This window comes from Sinohyriopsis cumingii, chromosome 3 (genome assembly GCF_028554795.1).
Source record: "Sinohyriopsis cumingii isolate HCF-2022 chromosome 3, ASM2855479v2, whole genome shotgun sequence".
Taxonomy (NCBI): domain Eukaryota; kingdom Metazoa; phylum Mollusca; class Bivalvia; order Unionida; family Unionidae; genus Sinohyriopsis; species Sinohyriopsis cumingii.
The window spans coordinates 58,886,106-58,906,459 of NC_142963.1; the positions used below are offsets into that span (position 1 = coordinate 58,886,106).

Sequence of the window (20,354 nt, forward strand, 5' to 3'; positions counted from 1 at the left end):
ACTCCATGGAATTTACAGCATCGTGGGATAAAATGATACATGGAGAATAGCAACATTACAATTTTAAAAAAATTGGAATCGACATTTACCAATATTGCCAGTTTAAAACCTGTATTGCCGTCTTTGCTGTGTATTTGCATGTCTTTGCCCATCGTTGACTGTACTCTAATTATAAAACTATCAACACACAGACTATATACAAATTCTTTATATTTCTTTAGATGAAACATTAACCAATCACATGACATTTTCGGTAATGTAAAGTTTTAAAACGTCGTTGCGCCTTTTCTTCTCCCAATACTTACCGTGTGTATATTAAAAATATATACCATCACGGAATTAACCGCCTCACCATTAAATGAGATAAAATGTTACAAATAACAATAAGATGATTCCATTTTGTTGACAAAATACATTTTCATTATTTACAAGGATTTATTACAACTGTGAGTGCAAATAGACATTATTAAAAATTATGGAGGATAAACATTTCTATTTTTATAAAATTGGAAATCAACATCCAGTATTTTTCACTAATGACAGTTTAAAATGTCAATGCGCCGTCTTTGCCTGTCTTTACGCGTCTGTGCTCTATCTGTGTGCGTCTTTGCGATGTTTAGTACTGCCCCAGAAATCCATGCTGACTGCACATATTTGTAATGCAAAGCAAGTGTGCATCTTAAGTGTGGAGCTTTGAACAGTTTCATAGTTTTAAATGGTATTTCCCAGAAATAGGAAGCGATCTGGGGACAATGCTGGTTGTATCAATTACTTGGCTTTTTATACAGAGAAAGGGGTCCCATATATATGGTCTAGGAGAGAAGATAAATGACACCATCATTAGGCCTATCATACAATGTAGCAAAGTTCAAATTCTAGGCCTGTGTGCTTCTCCATTTTCATTACCTGTTCAAGTTCAAAACATCTGCAAATTTACGTTAACAGGCCGACTTCAGCTAAGCAATACCTGCCAGGTCCACTTAAATCTATTGCTTATGCTGGCGAATTTACATTATGCGTGATTCTGAAATTACCTTTCAAAATATATTGCATTATGTAACACCGACTCGCTTCCCACGAGCTGATTTTTAGTTGTCAACAGACCGAAAGTATCTCATATCTTTTAATATACAATGGAAAGAATGGGGTGGACGGAAGGAAGGAATTCAAGCAGAGTTTTGTCTTAGAAAAAAAGAAAGAAAGAAGACTTGCTTACCTGGTAAGCTAACACATTGCATGCATCACACTTTAGATGTGACGGCATATGAACGCTATGGTATTCCTCATCGCTCAAAGTCGGAGTTTGGAAACTTATGATTCCAGACCCGTCATCATTCTGGACGACTTTGCCCCATACGTGGCCCCCACTACACATCCATACAACTGCGACAACCACGATTACTGAATTCATTAGAAACGCTTTTTAAACGACGATTTGTTTAACATTGGCAACAGTACAGACATAAGTACCATGCATAAATTTCCATGGGCTCAGTACTTATTTCAATATTTTCTGATAAATTTGCCGCCGACACGTAAGCAGAGATAGGAAGCCACAGTCAATTCTCCACGTTATTGCGCATTGAATCTGCGCGCGAAGGATAATGTGATTTCCGCGTCCTTTATTCCCTGGTTGCAAGGGGCTCCATTGGGACACAAGTACGGTGTTATTATGCCGCGTTACTCATTTTTTGGCTATGAACACATAAAGTTTTCAAGATTAGGAAGATAAAATTTGACCTAAATCGTATGTAGATTGTGCTTGCATAATCTCCTTGCTAAATGCCAGCTGGGTATTCATTTCTAACTAAAAATATTGATTTTTGAGGAAAGTATTCACAGAGGATTTACATACAGTGATGAATATCGAATGTTTTAATAATTTATGCTATATATAAATGTTAAATTTTTTAATTAGTTCTGCTTGTTTTTTCTTGTTTGTTTTTTTAGCAAGGACTCTATACATTATATTTTAACTTCTAATCCATTTTTTTAATCCGTAGGGAACCGACTAATCCATGGCACTCGCATCTCACCTTTGTCTGTCTGGGTTAGAGTCTCGTCTCGGCCAACACGAGTATGTGAGAAAGCTTGCCAGTAGCTTCTCGTGGGGTCTGTGGTACTTCTTGGGTTATTCCACCGCCAGATATACTGGCCGCCATGTGTAGCCTATCATATGATGAAAAATGCCGTTAAATCCACACACACACAAAAAAAAAACAACTTTTAGCATGTAAGAAAAGCTGATGCAACTTCTTAACCTTTTAGTGAATCAGTTTGCATTCCTTCTTTACTTTTTTTTAAACAAGCCAAACCAACCAACCACCCCCTCCCAAAAAAAACAAACAACAACAAAACAACCAAACAAACAAAACATTTATTAAGTAGCTTATCATGTATGACTAGTGTACGTAAGAACTCATTCATTTTGGTGACAAAAATTATCTTTCGACGTTAACGTTTGTTTTAAGGAAAAAGAAGCGGAGGTGGTCATAGTTAGCGACATGGGACGCAATAGAGCCAAGGAAGAAGACAAGAGTCCATTATTTGCCACAATGACCAATAAATACCTTTTGAATGACCGCCTTTATCGTAATTGACAAAGAGAAACTTTATTAATCCACAATAATTGAGGGTTGAACTTCATTTGAAATTCTATCCATGTTACAAGGCACTACAAGTTGTACTTATGAACCGGGCCTGTTAAAGGTCGATAAAGAAAAGGATTGCCAGTATAAAAAAAATAATATAAACCTCTCAATGAATGGTAAACAAAGCATACATACTCCTTTATGTGGTAATCTCTGTACTGAGCAGTTTTTCTACCTAATACACTGCTGGGTAAAACAATCTCTTTTAAACCCCTTACAGTGCCTAATACTGTAAACTTGGGTTAAATAAGCTCTTTTTTTTGCGTTCTTTGGACTGACATTTTATATTAAAATAGGCCATCTGATATGTTTATCAGGTGCTCAAATCAGCTGATGATCTTAAGGATTATCTAAGTGGGAATAGTACCCCGACACATTCTAACGTTGTAAGTAATTAGGCTAGAATATATTCACACGAAATGTGGCATGCAGATGGTTCAAGTTTCATACAATTAAAGTTCATTGTGAAAGGGACAACTTTACATGCGCATTTAGTGCACCATTACACACAAAAGTAACCGACTGACAATAACCAGCCCTCTTGTTTAATCAAATTTTTTTACCAGATATCTCCAGTGATAGGTCTTCTTTTCAATATCCGCATTGATGTCGATGGTCTAACCATTTTCAGCAGATATATCAAGGTTTTTAGTGATTTATAAAATTTCACCACTGAACTGCAACAACCGTGGTTGGCCGTGAATTGTCGCAGCTGTGAGTTTCTAGATGACAAAGTACCAGGATCGTCCTACATGCATCAATATACATATTTTTAAACAAAATTGCATTTTGTGCCATACACGGCAATTAGATTTGTTTTCAAAACATAGTTAAACTGACACGCACACAGTTTTTCTGTGTCAAGACACAAACAAGGGTATATGTGTATTTCGTATGCTTTGAACTGTCGTTACATTTACTTGATCACAACTGTCACAACACGATTCCGCGTGATGCGTATGACTTCGGACTTCATGGCTAAAGTAGCTACCGAAATCGGACTGGATTTCCGAGACGAGACTGCACGATGAAATGTAAACTTTAGAAAACATTAAAGACAGCTACAGGTGAGTTATGATGATCAATTTTGAAAACAATTTTCAATTACCTATTTTCTTCAAATCATTTTTTTTTCAGTCAACCTATATAGATATTCAAAATCAGAAGGGAACTTTGTTTGGTTTATAATCTGAAATTTACATTGGTGGCTGTGGAAGCTATTGCGTCACAAGATGTGAACTTAATATATAGTTATGATCTGGAAAACGAATTTGAAGTGGCTTACCTAACTAAAATAGATTGCTCCTGTTTGTTTTTTGTTTGTTTTTCTTGTTTTTGTTTTCTTGTTGTTGTTGTTGTTTGTTTTAAATCACAACATGGATGAGTCAAAGGCACTAGGGGACGAGATAGTAAACTCAACTGAATCGCATGAAATGGAATATAAGGAGTTGCCTTCCCATAATGTTCCTTTTACATTCAAGTAAGGTCTCACTGGATAGTTTCGTATTTTGACACCCACCCACCCCAATTTTTAAGGAAGAAGGCATGAACCTAATTATCACAAGTCTAGCATTTATAAATTCACACATAAGCTGAATCTATAATGTGGTTTAGATTTACTTTGAGTTAGGCTTGGAAATAGGTTGGCTTGTTGGTGACTGCCTGTCACAGTTAGATGAGCATTGGAGATCAAATGCGTAACTTGAGCTGCAAATGAGCTGCCGACTTGGCTTACGTATTTATGTGTGTCTGCTACAGAGGCAAATATCTAAAAATCTAGATGGTTGAGGGGTGATGAAAAGTATGCTAATTTGTTATAGTACTGGTGAACTTTATTCATGAATAAGGCACATACTGATTCTTTTAGCTGTCTTGTCACAGAAAAATATTCAAAATAGCTATTTTTTGTCAAAAATGAATGTAAAATTTAGGGTTGGTGGCAGTGTTGGTTCAGTATAAAAACCACCAGTTGCATCAGGAATTAACCTGATTACTGCAGTCAAAATCTCACATGTATGCTTTCTGCAAAAATCATTAATTTGTTTTTATTTGTACCTTCAGTGTAAAATTATTCTCATTTTTCTGTAATTGGTCACTGTCGGATGAAAATTCACCAGATAAACTATCCAGTGAGACCTAATGAACCTGTAACTGTAATGAACCTCAGTACTGACCTCATGAAGACATTCACAACGAAAAACGCGTTAGAAAACTTGTTCCAAATGTCCATTTACATGATGATATGCAAATAAAAACCAGTAACAAAAGGTAATTCCTACAATTTCTCTTGGATTTGTGTACGTTTCTTCGTCCGTGGTGCGTCATCCTACAATACTTTGAGCTTCCTCGTTAAAAAATGCTGAAAAGAATGAAACCAACTCTCATCTTATTGACAGTCTTTCTTAAGTTATGACAAATGATGCCAGTCCACAATCATATATGGTCGCCGTTATTAGTTTATAAAAAGAACTTGAAACGACTTCTTCTCACAAACCAATCAGTTTGTACAGAAATAATGTCGGCTTGAAGGGCTTTCATAATTCATAAAACAGATGCCGCTCCTCTGTCAAATATGGTAGTAGTTAAGTGGGGCGATTCAGCGACAATGGGAATTAGCATTAAAATACCGCCTTGGGCCTGTATAGCGACAAGGGAAATTTAACATTAACCACCCTGGGCCTGTATAGCGACAAGGGAAATTTAACATGGGCAAAAATCCCTGGGCCTGTATAGCGACAAGGGGAATTAACATGGGGAATATATTTTGGGCCTGTATAGCGACAAGGGGAATTAACATGGGAATAAATTGTTGGCCTGTATAGGGACAAGGGGAAATTAACATGGGATTTAAAAAAAAAAAAAAAAAAAAAAAAAATTAAAAAAGGGTAGGCAATGGAAAGTCAATCTCTTTTCGAGACCTATGAGTGACCCTGAAAAGGGCCTTTGGATTTATGTTAATATGCCCTTAACATAAAGGGCATCTGCGGCAGCTTCTTGTCCTCAAGCTGCGTCTTACTCGAGGGCCATAAATCAGTGTCCTCTTGAGGCAACCTTGTCTCTCCACGTACACTCTTTGTATCCACAGACTGGTGCCTGACTTGTGGACAACTGTCCACTTGGATCGGACATACATTAGCATGTCCGTCCTAAACATCATTGAAGAAACAAGGGTGGATGATTCGACTGTGGTCCACATCTTGAGGCGCCGAGAACAGGTGAATCAATGCAGTGAACTGCGCTTATTTATAGGGGTAGGAAGGATTGAAATGGATTGAGTTCATTGACCAATCCAAACACGCGTTACAAAATTCAGTCAGCCCGCATCCAATCCGAAGAGAGCAGTCTGTGACGTCACGTGGTCTAAATAGATTCGCTAGCGCCTGTGTGCAGTCAATCTATGCGACAGTGATTCAACATGACGGAAACTCAGAAAACGATTAACTGGGGTGCACCAGCAGTGGAGACCGCCCAAGGGAACCCGGACTTACTTTCAGAAGAGGTAAATTGTGGATTTTCTTACCTCGCAAGAATTTGTTCCGGAACCTTCGTCTCCTTCTTCATTACCACACGTGGAGAATTTTAGACAGAGACAGAAAGAAGAACTGGAGAAATTTATACAACGACAAAAGGAAGCGGAACAAGCTTTTCTCCTACAGCAACAGCAGCAAGAAGAAGAGGTAAGAAAAAAACAAGAAGAAGAAGTAGCAGCAAAGAAACAAGAGGGCGAAAATCAAACGGTCACGGTACTGTTGGACATTTTAGCGGAGTTAAGAAGTCTGAAACAAATGTATCAGACTTCTTTATTACGACCGAAGAGAATACGACCTTCCCGAGCTAAACACGTCAACCCTGTGACTAAGCCTACCGTACCACCCTTAGTGATTTCAACCCAATCATCATCATCAACAGTACGCAGTCCAGAAGTAGGCCTTGGCCGTGGCAAAGGCCTAAGGCAGTTAAAGTTGATTGCTTAAACTCACCCCTACACCAAAAAAGGCCCTTTTCAGGGCCACCCACGTCTCTCGAAAAGAGATAGACTTTCAATTGCCAATAACTCAAAAAAAAAAAATTTTTTTTTACCCCTATAGTACGTGTATATGATTGCGTGAGTGTAGCTTCTTATTTAAAATAAAAACTCAAAGACACTTACCTTATATAATTAATTTATTCTTTTCTCAATAGTTACAATCCAATTCACAATTCACAACAGAACACTTTAAAAAAGTTCATAGACTTCTTCTGTCTCATTGTTTAGTCTCTCTTTTTTTCAATTTCTTCACCTTCACAGTCTTTTCCTCTTCTTCCTCCTCACTTTCTTCCCTTCTTCTTTTCTTCTCCTGTTTCTTTTTCTTCACCTGGCTGCTTTCTTCCTCTGAAGAATCCCTCTCTTCCTCTGAAGAATCCCTCTTTTCTTCTGACTCCTCTTGTTTCTTTTTTGGGCAATCTGGAGACCAATGTCCTTTTTCTTGACAATAATAACAGGTATCTTGACTTTTGTCTTTTCTAGCCCCTGTTTTTCTTTTTTGACGGTCTGGACACTCTGAAGACCAATGCCCTTTCTTTTGACAGATATAGCAAGTATCTTGACTTTTATCTCGAAAGGAAGGAGAGTAGTCCGTCGGCTGGTCTGAAGAGAATTTTCTAATGACCCGTCGCAAAGCTCTGATGAAACGTTCGATTTGGCTAGTCTCTTCCATCGTTGTGCTCTGTTTGAGAGTGAAATGAATAGTGAAAGGACAAGACACACACCCTTTTATATACGCTGGTTTGCCATAACTATAAATTAGTCTATGGTGTTTAAACTTGAGTCATTTGACGTTTTGCACTCAAGATGAAACGATCCAACTCATATGAGAAGAAAGAAGAAGAAAGTAAGAGGCAGAAACGTGATCTATCGCCTCGTACCAGGGCTGAAGTCTTGGCACAAATTCATGCCAGTGATTTTGAAGAGGGCATGAGTGAACCAGAATCCGAACCCTCTAAACAAAGTTCACCACCCTTAGTCAACCCTGAAAAGTACTATTCCATTCGAGAGACGGAAAAGCGCTCCTCTAGAAAATTTAGAACCACGGCTTACAAATACACAGTGAAGTTTAAAGATTTCAAGGCTGAAGTACCGTTAGAGAAAGCAGAAGTGTTCATCACTGGGGTGTGGGATTCTTTGCTCACCGCACTCAAGCGACAATGTCAACCCAAAGAAGACGATCGCTTGAGATTTTCCATACAACACGACGGTTTGAAATCCCCTGTTTGGATCGAGTTTAGCAGACCCGCAGAACTAACTGCTTCCAAAGTCATGGACAAGATTCAACACGTGCAACAATCTAATGACCAGTTTGACATCACCGATGGAAAAGCCACACTGGACATGACCCACGTCTCTCCTCCTCAAGGGACCGGACAACGCAATAAGGTGTTATTGGTGAACGGCCTTCGCAGCACCAAAAAGAGTCTCGTCCAAATTCACAGTTCTCAAGACCGGATGTGTTTAGCCCGAGCCATCGTGGTGGGACGAACCTATGCCAACAAGAACGACACGGTAGAATGGAAAAGAACCTGGAAAACTATTCAACGATCCGACCGAGCCAAACAACGAAGTGAAGCAGAACTCCTGTTACAAACAAGCTGGCCTGTCCAAAGACACACCCTGTGGCATTCCTGAAATGCAAAACTTGCAAAATGTCCTAGCTCCACGCTACACCTTGAAAGTGCACCCTCTAGAAGTGCTCGGACCTCTGTTGTTTCGAAGGAAAGACTTTAAGGATGGAAAATACATTCACCTTTATCATCACGATGACCATTTTGATACCATTACCAGTATCACTGCATTCCTGGGATACAGTTATTACTGTGAGAAATGTGATTATGGCTATAACAATCGAGAGCAACACAAACATTGCGGATTGAAATGCTCAGGATGTTTGGCCTCTCCACCCTGTCTGAGCGAAGGACAAGAAAGAGTACATTGTCCTGCTTGTCTGCGCACGTTTGCCAGCCCTGCCTGTTACCAACAACATCTGAAGACGCAAGGTTCACAGCAGAAATGTGCTTGTCAACTCCTGAGATTGTGCCCTACGTGTGGACAAGGCCTACGTACCAATAATGCCAAGGCACACGTATGTTCAGGAAAGAAAAAATGTCACATTTGTCACCACATCGTGGACTTGGAACATGAATCCTACGTGCAAAAATACCAACCCCCACCAGAGAAAGAGGACGGTCACAAGAAGAAAGGCAATTTCATCTTTTTCGATTTCGAATGCATGCAAGAGACCGGTTTTCACATTCCTAATTTCTGCGTGGCTCATCGAGCGTGCGAGAAGTGCATTCAAGAACCTATTTTCAGTCATTGCCCTCACTGCAGCAAGATTCCCGGAGGGCGTGAAAAAATCTTTCGAGGACCGAAGACGTTAGCCGATTTTGCCCAATGGGTCTTAGACCCCATCGACAAGACGTGGAGCCAAGAGGACATCGAACGTTACGGAGATTGTCATCGTCATGCCACGGTGATGGCTCACAATTTCTCCGGATACGATGGACAGTTTCTTTTGAGATACTATACGGAACAAGGCACCGAGCGTCCTAAAGTCACTTTGAACGGAGCCAAAATCATTTTCATGCAAGTGGGACAAGTGCAGTTTAAAGATTCGATGAGCTATTTGGCCATGCCTTTGAGTCGAATGCCTAAAACGTTTGGAATGACAGAAATGGCTAAAGGGTACTTTCCACACTTTTTCAATATGGAAGCCAATCAACACGCCGTTCTACCCCATTTGCCTGAGGCTCACTATTACGACCCCGACAACATGCGTACCGAACAACGAGAAGCTTTCTACGCTTGGTACCAGGCTCACGCCTCGGACCCTTTCTACTTTCAGGAAGAAATGCTAAAGTATTGTCGTTCCGACGTGGACATTTTACGGCGATGCTGTGGAAAATTTCGAGAACTGTTCATGGAACACGGAGGGGTCGATCCTTTGAAAGAAGCTTGCACCATTGCCAAAGCCTGTTCCTTAGTGTACATGCAACGATTCATGCCTGAAAACACCGTGGCTGTCATCAGTCCTCAAACGACCCACTATGTCAAACGTCAATACTCGGTCAAAGCCCTACGCTGGTTACATTACTTGTGCGACAAGGAAGACAAGTGGATTCAGCATGCCCGCAACGGAGGGGGCGAAAAGACCATCGGAACGTATTCGGTCGATGGTTGGGACTTAGAAAACCCCAAGATCGTGTACGAGTTTAACGGTTGCTTATTTCACGGATGTCCCGTCTGTTACCCTGACCGCGACACTAAAAATCAGTTTTTACAACGAACCATGGAAGACTTGTACCAGGCCACTTGTCAGCGACGCCTAAAGTTAGAACAGGAAGGATACCAAGTGGTGGAAATGTGGGAACACGAATACGATCACCGTTTGAAAACCGATCCCGAATTTAAATGCCTCGTGGAAAGTTACCAGTTCATGGACCCGCTGAACCCGAGGGATAGTTTGTACGGAGGAAGGACCAATGTCACCTGTTTGCTGTACCAAGCCGACGAAGAGAAAGGAGAAGAAATCAAATACTTGGACGTGTGTTCGCCGTATCCCTACGTGTGCAAATATTGTCACTTTCCTGCAGGGCACCCACAATTGCTGACGGAACACATCGACCTGAAAAACATTCGACAATACGAAGGCTTGATCAAGTGCAAAGTTTTGCCTCCCACGAACCTATACCATCCCGTCTTACCTCACCATTGCCAAGGCAAACTGATGTTTCCTTTTTGCCGTACTTGTGCCGAAACGTGCAACCAAGATCAGCCTTGTCAGCACACCCAGGAAGAACGGGCCTTGACGGGAACCTGGGTCAGCGTAGAATTGTTCAAAGCTCTGTACATGGGATACCAACTGTTAGAAGTGTACGAAATTTGCCACTTTCCCAAGACACAACAATACCACAAGGGTGACCCCACGCAGAAAGGCATTTTCGCCGACTACGTGGATGCCTTTTTGAAACTGAAGCAAGAAGCCAGCGGGTATCCTTCCTGGTGTCACACTCCCGAAGACGAAAAGACATTCAAAGAGAAATACTATGAACAAGAAGGCATCACTTTAGATCACATCGAGAAAAACGAAGGCCGGCGATCGTTTGCCAAAGTGATGTTAAATTGCTTGTGGGGTAAAATGGCACAAAGACCGTGTTTACCCAAGACGGAATATTTGACAGAACCTTCCCGCTACTTCCAGATGATTCACGACAAAACCAAATACATGAAACACGTGGACGTCGTTCGTGAGGATTTGATCTTGGTCAATTACGAAGAAGATCTGGATTTGTACAAGACGACCCCTTTGGAAATGTCATCATTGCGGCTTACGTGACAGCTCATGCTCGCTTAAAATTGTACGAAGCTTTAGAACTGTTAGGGGAACGCGTCCTGTACTTTGACACGGACAGTTGCATTTACATCCATCACCCGAGTCAACAGCATCCTGACATCGAAGGAGACCGTTTAGGAGCCTGGACAGACGAGCATCCCGACGACAAGATTCTAAGTTTCGTCTGTGGAAGTCCCAAAAATTACGGCTACGAATACCGGGACAAACAAGGAGAAGTGCACACGACGTGCAAAGTGAAAGGATTGACTCTGAATTATCGTACCAGTCGAGTGGTCAACTTTGGGGTACTGAAAGAAGCCTTGCAGTCTGGAAAAGATCAACACTTTAAAGTGACCGAACAAGATTGTACGTTTACCCACTCACCACATCGTCAGTCGACCCTTGGAAAAAGTCTATCAAATCGTGTACCAGAAGCGAGTGCGACTTCCCAATCATTTCACTTTACCGTATGGACACGTCGGTATTGGTCTGTGTATAAAAAAGAACTCTAGGCAAGATCGATAGTTCATTGTGACTACCAAGACTAAGCGAACAAGATGAATAATTTGAAAGAGACATCTTTCCAGTTTGGGGATTGTAAAAAAGTTGTATCTTCCTCTAGTGTGACTAATATTGGATGGATAAGACCCAGGCATTGCGACGGAAAATGTCCGGAAGTAAACTGCGATTGTCCATGTGGTTACCATTGTAATTGCGTAACGGAGTTTGCAGACGAGTGCGATTGTGAGCCTTGCGATGGGTACGATGCTGTACGTTGTGACCTTAGCGATGCCGTAAAGCATCATGGGAACTTTGTTCTCACTACCCCTATCATGGAAAGTGATGCTGTGCGTGTCAAACCTGAGGGATGCGAAAGCGATGCCACTCGTCCTCTTGGACATTTTACTGGGTTTCGTTTTAAAGGGGGATGTTCACCTTCACGTTTACCTCCCTACGGATGTCATCCAGCCCTGAGCAAACTCCTGTTCATGTCACCCAACCCTCATCGAAACGAACCTGTGAAAGACGAATATTCGTTTCCTGTGCGTTTGTCGGAATACTGCGACTTTGAAAATCGTCTTCAATCGTTCAAAGGAAAATGGCCTAAGCATCTGGGAGGACCGACCCCTGAAGAATTAGCCAGAGCCGGATTGTTCTACTTGGGCGAAGGAGATAAAGTCAGGTGCTTCAGTTGCGGTGTGTCACTTCACCACTGGGAACCGCAAGATTCGGCCTACGTAGAACACGCTCGATGGTCACCGAATTGTCATTACTTACCCTTAGTGGGACCGAGACATTAAAGTAACTTACCATGTCTTTGACGAAGAAGAAACCAGTTTGGCTAGGAGTCAAATGTTGGACATCACCGAGACCAGTATTTAAACTTCATTTCAAAAACGATATTGAATCATTACCTAAAGAACTGCAAGAGAAGATTTACAAGGAAGTTTGGCAGGGATTTGCCAGAGTGAAATCTAAATGGGTGACTGTAGAACTTTTGTGCCGAGAAATTCACAAGAGGAAAGTGAAAAAAGTCAACCAGTGTGTTAGATTTCTTTGGGTCAAGTGTGCATTCGTCCTACTGTAGTACTCTAGACCGTTTACATCAAAAGAGTTCAGTGACATTCTTGGACGTTACCCTGAATGGCAGTGGTCAGAAATTACTCACTATGTGGATTACTTTTGCTCTAGGAGAAGATTGTGAATTGTACGGACTGACCTATTCATGGATACTTTGCTAGAGAACATTCGTGCTTTGCCTGTGGAGTTGAGAGAATACATTTACCGAGAACTGATCAAAATACAAGTGAAACGCAAACGCAAAGTTATTCATCCGTTTTTAAATTATGCTCTGTTCCAAAGTATAAGAAGACTGATTATGAGTGGATATTACATCAGCCACAAAGGTAAACGAGGCTATTGGCCACCACCCAAGGATTCCAAAAACAGTGTATATACTTATGGATACTTTACAAGAGAACATTTTGGACTTGCCTGTGGAGTTGAGAGAACGCATTTACCGAGAGCTGGTGAAAATACAAGTCAAACGTAAAGAACAATTGCATCCGTTACGTCACCAGATCTTTAACCACTGGTACCTGAATGGTATAAAAGAACTGATTCGTCAGAAATTGTTTCAGTGGTCAGACCATGTTAGTGAGTTAGTGAATGAACGAAATGTTCATCATTTTGATTACTTCGAGATTCACCTAGAGCAACGCATTGAGGAAGACGAGTTAAAGGATTACCAACTATTTTACGTGGAATCTGCTTAATTGAAGAGAAAACTTCTAATCGAAGTTTGAACTGTAGGTTACAGTATTCTAGATTTCCTACTGGAGAACGAAGATGTCTGGGTAGAATGTACGTGTATTGCTTCCGAAAGCCACGGCTTATGTCACGAGTGATTGAACAGATTCCGTGGAAGGAACTCAATGACCATATTCAAACCGTGGATCATTACCATCGATTATTACAAGAACTGTATCCATTCAATTTGGGTCGACAAGTGGTGTGTGTCTTAGTGACTTGTTTTCTAGGATTTCATTTACCAGCCTTTTCCTTGTGGACTCTTTACGATCAGTACTTACCACACCCCCACGGCCTTAAATGGTCACGAAAGACTCCTTTTGCTCAAAGCCTTGCGGTTTCATCTGGATACTTCTCGACCTCTACGGGAAAAAAAGATTCGTCAACTTTTAGCTACCCAAGACGTGTATGACGATGTGAGTGTAGCTTGTGACATACACCCTCATTGGACAGATGTCCGTGCCTGGAAAGAATGGGGTTTTGAGGCTTGGACCCAAGAAATGGTCCAGTATGCACGAGAGTTGTTCAATGAAAAAAGTTACTTTTCAACCTGTGTTAGTGACGGTGCCAGAAGAACCCGTCACCCAGGACAGGACTGTCGTGGACAGGCCTGAAAGACCCTTTCGGGAGGACACTTGTGTGACCTTACCCCCTATAGAACTGGTCAGAACTTTACCCAAAACATGTTGTACAGACACTTGTGTTTATTCCACGTTAATGATTTTCATGTGCCTTTTATCGTTGTACTTAAGCCTTTGGCTTTTATGTATTTTTGTCTTTCGTATTCATGTTTAAAACATTCAATAAACGTGTTCTGAAAAAAAGTATATAAACTCTCGTCTTGTTTGTTTTCGTGTCACAAGTGACATTCCTAACACTATGGCTACCTCTGCTGTCTCTGCTCCCTCTTCCTCTACTGTCAAAGTCATCGACGAACACTTAGATCGTGCCAATTGGGAGGCTTTGTATCTTCGCCATCCCTTTAACATGCTCATTGCCGGACCTAGCGGTTCAGGCAAAACCGAATTCGTCAAACGTTTGATCGAACATAAACATCATTTGATCGATCGACCACCTCAGCGGATCGTGTGGTGTTACCAAGAGTGGCAATCGGCGTACAGCCTCTTGCGAGAAAGTCAAGGCGATTCCATCGTGTTTGTGGAAGGCATTCCTAAAGAAGACGACGGCATCGTCTCTGACTCCCGTCAAACCCATTTGGTCATTTTTGACGACATGTTAGGAGAAGACGAAGAAGAAATTAAACTGTGGTTCACGCGCAAAGGGCATCACCGTAATGCCAGTGTCGTTTACATCACCCAAAATTTGTTTCAACAAAGTAAAGCCCATCGCACCATCAGTCTCAATGCGCATTACGTGGTCTTGTTTAAAAGCCCTCGAGATAAATCGCAAGTGCAAGTCTTAGCCAAACAGTTAGGAACGCCTTGGCTCACTCAGGCGTACGACGATGCCACTCAAACTCTACACGCCTATTTACTCGTCGGTTTGAAACCTACGACCCCCGATGATTTGCGATTTCGTACCCACTTGTTTCACCACTGGTGCCAAGACGGAGGGCCTGACCTGTACGCGTCTCCGTCCTCGACTTAATTTCACTCCACAAAAAAATCTATAAAAACCTCAGACCCTTTTCGTCTGTCTCACACACATTTTTGAACATGACGTCCCTTCAGTCGCATCTTCCCGTCAAATTGATTCGTGCCTTGTATGGCATCAGTCGAGAAACAAAATCCACAAATACGAGCTCGTGTCTTAGAAGCTAGTCTCAAAGAAGTCTTACGATGGTTCACGGTGACGGCACGTCAATTACTTCAAGGAATCATTCAGATTCCTCATCAAACCAAACGCTTTTTTGATCGAAACAAAGTCGCTTTGACCCAACTGGCCGATCCCCGCATCGACACTCAAACCAAAAAACAAATCATTTTGAAACCTGGAGGGAGCGGTACTCTAGGAGGGGTCATCATTCGCTCTCTCTTAAGATGGGATCCTAATGCCCCCAAACTTCTCCCCAAGAAAAAAGTCAAACGAAGCCCCAACAAAGAAGAAAAAGACCAGGTCCCCAAGGAGAACTTCTCCAGTGGCGGGACCCTCCTCTTACCAGACACCACCCCGGAAAAAGAAAAGAAGCCCCCAGAAAAAGAAACAGAGAAAAAGTCCCCAGAAAAGGAAAAGTCCACAAAAGAAAACTAGTCGCAAGAGAGGCACTTCGGCCAGGACGCAACCTTACACTCGCAAGCCACGGCGGTGACCGCGCCTCCGGCAGCCTCACGTTCATCCACTTCCCCGTTGATGACACCAAGAACTGAAGAGTACTTGGAGACGTTGATCAAACCAAGAACTTCTCCGTTGATGACCCCAAAAACTTCCCCAGTGGCAGGACCCTCCAATTTAGTGACAGTGGCTTCTGCTGACAAAGTACCTGCTCCCAAAATCAAAGTTCAAGAAAGATCGGGCATGTTACAAAGTTTACTGGATTTGTCCAAGCAAGAACTGGCTCGATTTAGTCCGTTGCATACACCTGCACGACGTGTCATGCCTGTCCTGAAGTTGATACGACGTAAAGACAATCAGTGGCGACGCGTTCCAGTATAAAAAAGGCCTGTGACCAAGTAGGGTATCAGTGTTTTGGTGCTCCTGAAGATGTCACCCTCCAGAAAACATCCCTCTTCTAAACAACCTCACGGAAAGAAAAGGAAAGGACTGCCTCCTCGTTTAGTCAAACATGGGGACATGTTATCTGTCCTGTCCAAAGCTTCTCCACCCCTACGAAAAAAACTCATTCAATCAGCCTCCAAAGAGGTCATCGATACCGTGTGCGAATGCTGTTTGAACGCCTTGAAAGGCACGATCCCTTTGTCCAAATACCAGAAACAATGCTTAGGCAAACATCGTCACGTTCTTCGCCAAATGGTTCAAAAGAAAATTCCCATTCGTCAAAAGAAGAAGATGTTGGTCCAACGTGGAGGCATTTTACCCCTCTTGTTAGGCCCCTTAGTGAAAGGAGTCTTGGGAACCATGTTGGGAGGACTGGTGGGCCAAGATAAAAAGGCCCTCGGAAGTCCCAAGATCTCAGAATCGACCCCTGACAACCCCATGGAAGGACGAAAACTAGCTTTAGTGCCTTACAAACGATGGATGGAATACCATCGTTGGCAAGAACAACGCACCCCGCATTTACCTCCCAATCTCCATTTGAGCGAGATGTCCCAGTTACAACACGAATTGCAGTCCTTGATGGATCGCCAAGATTTGTCCGAAACAGAAAAATCGCAAAAGTACGGTCAACTCTTGCAACGACTGCAACTCTTTCACCAGAAAGCTTTAGACGAAACAGCTCTACCCACTCTGAAAGATTTTAAGACCTTGATGAAAAGTTCAGCACCATCATCACTACCACCACTATCACTACTACCATCACCAGAGATGCTACCCCACGAAGACCTGAGGAAGAAGAGATGCGAGAAGTGTTTCAAACACCGTCAGCAGCTCCCATTTCGAGTAAGATTGCAGCATCCTTGTTGACCCCGTCCCCCACACCCCAACGAGAAGAAATGAAAGCTTGGGTTAAAACGATGATGTCCACTCCTCCTTCGACAGAAGTGAAAAAGAAAGAAGGGAAACCAGAAGTGAAAAAAGAAAAGAAGACCAAAGCCATTCCATTGCCACCTCCACCACCACTACCTTCGACTTCTACTCCGGTAGCCCATCGGACACGTAAATCCGTTTCTAAACCACCCTTTCGACCCACCCAAAGTAGCATCACCGAAGAGTGGGTGACTTATTAACACACAAACAAACACAAAAAATGGAAAAAGTCTTAGCCAGCATTTACTACGATCCCTCCCATCCTGCAGGTTACGCAGGAGTTCAAAAATTGTATCGTGCTGCCAAAACGCGACTGAAAAGTCTCCGTTTACCTCAAGTGCAACGATGGTTACAAGAACAAGCTACTTACACTTTACACAAACCCATTCGACGCAAGTTTGCCAGAAGTCGCACCCAAGTGGAAGGCATCGATTATCAATGGCAAGCCGACTTAGCCGATGTCTCTCATTTGGCCAGCTACAATCGTGGCTACAAATATTTGTTTTGTGTCATCGACGTCTTTTCCAAATTTGCCTTGGTCGTACCCTTGACTTCCAAATCGAGCAGCGAGTTAGTGCGAGCCCTGCAACGGGTGTTGAAACAAAGCGGTCGTCACCCTCTTCGATGGCAAACGGACAAAGGTACCGAATTTCTGAACCAAGCTTTCCAAAAAGAATTAAGGAAACGTGACATTCATTTTTTTTTACCACCGAGAATCCCGAAACCAAAGCCAGCATCGTGGAACGTTTTCAACGCACTTTGAAAGAACGCATGTGGAAATATTTTACGCATCACCACACTCTGAAGTACATCGACATCTTACCGCACCTGGTGCAAGCGTACAACCAATCATACCATCGAAGCAGCGGACGTGCCCCGCAAGAAGTGACTCCCGAGAACGAAGTGCTGGTATTTGAGCGCCTGTTTGGTACGTCCCCGACGAGGGCTGTCCACAAGAAAAGTGGAGAGTTGACCGTAGGAGATTGGGTGCGCATTGGCAAAACCAAACGCACTTTCGACAAAGGTTACTTACCTAACTGGACTACCGAATTGTTTTGTGTCACTGGACAAGTGCATGCCCGTCATCCTGCCGTCTATAAATTGGAAGACATGAACGGAGAAGTGCTCAAAGGAACGTTTTATTTGCCCGAGTTACAACGTGTCATCAAAAAAGAAGACGACGTGTACGACATCGAAAGCATTCTCGAACGCAGAACCCGTAAAGTGGGCAAACGACGTGTCAAAGAAGTCAAAGTACGTTGGAAAGGATATCCACCCAGTTTTGATTCTTGGATCGACGCTTCGCAAGTCATCGACTATAAAAAGAAGTGACCATCATGCCCTTTCACACAGACGCAGCTACGTCGACCACTCCTTCACCCAGTTCTTCTGTGCAAGATTTACAAAAACAACCCTTGTGGGTGTGGTGTGGAGAACGTGTGCCTAAAAAGCAAATCGTCTTTTTCTGCCAAATCTTTGTGGTGTATTGTGTCATCGGGGCAGCCATCGCCAATTTGAGTTTGCAACAAGGAGACAAACAATTGTGGACCATTTTATTGAGCAGTTGCATCGGTTACCTGCTTCCAAATCCCTCCCTGAAATTCACCTCGAACGGGAACCACGGGAACCTTGTGTCCAGTGCCAGTGCCAGTCACCACTCCAACCACAACCAGAACCCCATTTTGAGCGGAGACACGCCTCTGACTTCCAGTAACCCTTTGGAGAGCCACAGAACTCTGGAATTATGAGTCACCAAAACCAATTTTACTTAACCTTACCCAGTGACAGTTCCATGGAGGTGTTTCCCAAGAACACGTTGTGCTGTTACACGGCCAAATTACCTCAGGCCATCCCCTTAGATCACGAAGCCCATTGGGAAGTGGCTTTGGTAGAAATGATTTATCCAACACAAATCAAAAACATCACTGAAACTCAAAACACTTTTGACGTCGAAATTCTGGACCCAATAGTGCAGCAAACCATGACGGCCACTTCTCAACATAAATCACTTCCGAAGACCCCAATACCCCGCAGCAGCAGTGACCCTTCTCCTCCTTTTTACGTTTATCACTTTAAAATTAACTCAGGCCATTATTTTAGTGGTCAACATCTGGTGGAGTCCATCGCTGACAAATTCTAAGCAGCATTTGACAAAGTTCTGACCGGACTAAAAAAACGTGTCACCATTGAGTACCACAAACTGTCTCACCGTCAACTCATCAAATTTGAAAGTGAGGACAAAAGTATACGTATTAAATTTAGCCCTGAATTGTATGACATTTCGGGTGCAGACCTCAATTTGGTCAAGGATAAGCACTCCAAAAAGATTGAGAAAGCAGAGATTAACAACAACGGGCATTTTGCGAGGTATTTTCGTTTCCCGGTAGAACTGAACCAGGGACTGAATTTGATGTTCGTGTACTCCGATGTGGTGGAGTACAACGTGGTGGTACACACCTCCGTGCCGTTACTGCGTGTCATTCCTTTCAAAGTGGATTCTGCCACGGTCACTGACGAGGAAGGTGGAAACACTTACCACGTCCACCGCGAATTTGTACATCCTCATTATTTGCCTATCAGCAAGTCGTATTTGGACACGGTCAACATTGCTATAAAAGGAGATTTGGGACAAAATATTCCATTCACCAAAGGAAAAGTCACGGTGAAACTCCATTTTCGAAAACGGTTCTCTCACGATTCGTAAGTCATGTATCCAGTGTACCGAGGGGTTGCTCGACAGCGAGGACACGGTTTAGGAGATATGTTAAAATCGGCCTTTCGTTCGGTGGCCCCGGTGTTGAAACCGATGGTGACACGAGGATTGCACGCCTTGAAAGATGCGGCACTAACGCAAGGCAAAGAATTTCTCCAAAATGTCATCATCGACAAACAAAACCCCAAAGAAGCCTTCATGAGGGCAGGCAAAAATGTCTTGCTACAAACGGGTAAAGACCTTTTGGGCCGACGAGACACACCTATAAATGTCCTGCACGCTACCGAGTCAGGCATTCAGCAAGGACAAGGCAGAAAGAGACGACGAAGAAAACACCCTTTCACCAGACTTCACACGTCTAAAGCTAGAAAGGCAAAGAAAAGAAGAAGCGTTCGAGACTTAGACGTTTTCGATTATTGAGAAACAGCAACAAAAAAAAAATGATGCACCGAGAGTCTTGCGCCTGTTCCAAGTCGGAACTGGATCTGTTTGCCATGCCCCCCACCATGATGACGATGCAAGAATCCCAATGGGTGTAATTTCACCCCGTCTCCTCTTTGACAGATTCCGCTCCCATCGAGTTTGAAATGAAGGGACAGCCCGAAGATTACATCGATCTGAATAGCAGTTACTTGTACCTGAAAGTCAAAGTTCTAGATAAGAATGGAGGTGGTATAGACGGTGACGAGAAAGTAGCTCCCGTCAACA

General features: G+C 42.8%; 1 protein-coding gene across 1 annotated transcript in view; it reads right to left on the reverse strand.

The window, feature by feature from the left end:
- Nucleotides 1-1,612, reverse strand: part of LOC149802929 (marginal zone B- and B1-cell-specific protein-like) — a 56,451-nt gene extending 54,839 nt beyond the window's left edge. Inside the window, exon 1 of the mRNA XM_089952424.1 lies at nucleotides 1,217-1,612. Within this exon, the coding sequence (XP_089808550.1) occupies nucleotides 1,217-1,411 (195 nt within the window). The 5' untranslated portion in view covers nucleotides 1,412-1,612. The remainder of the gene's footprint in view (nucleotides 1-1,216) is intronic.
- Nucleotides 1,613-20,354: the final 18,742 nt, after the last annotated feature.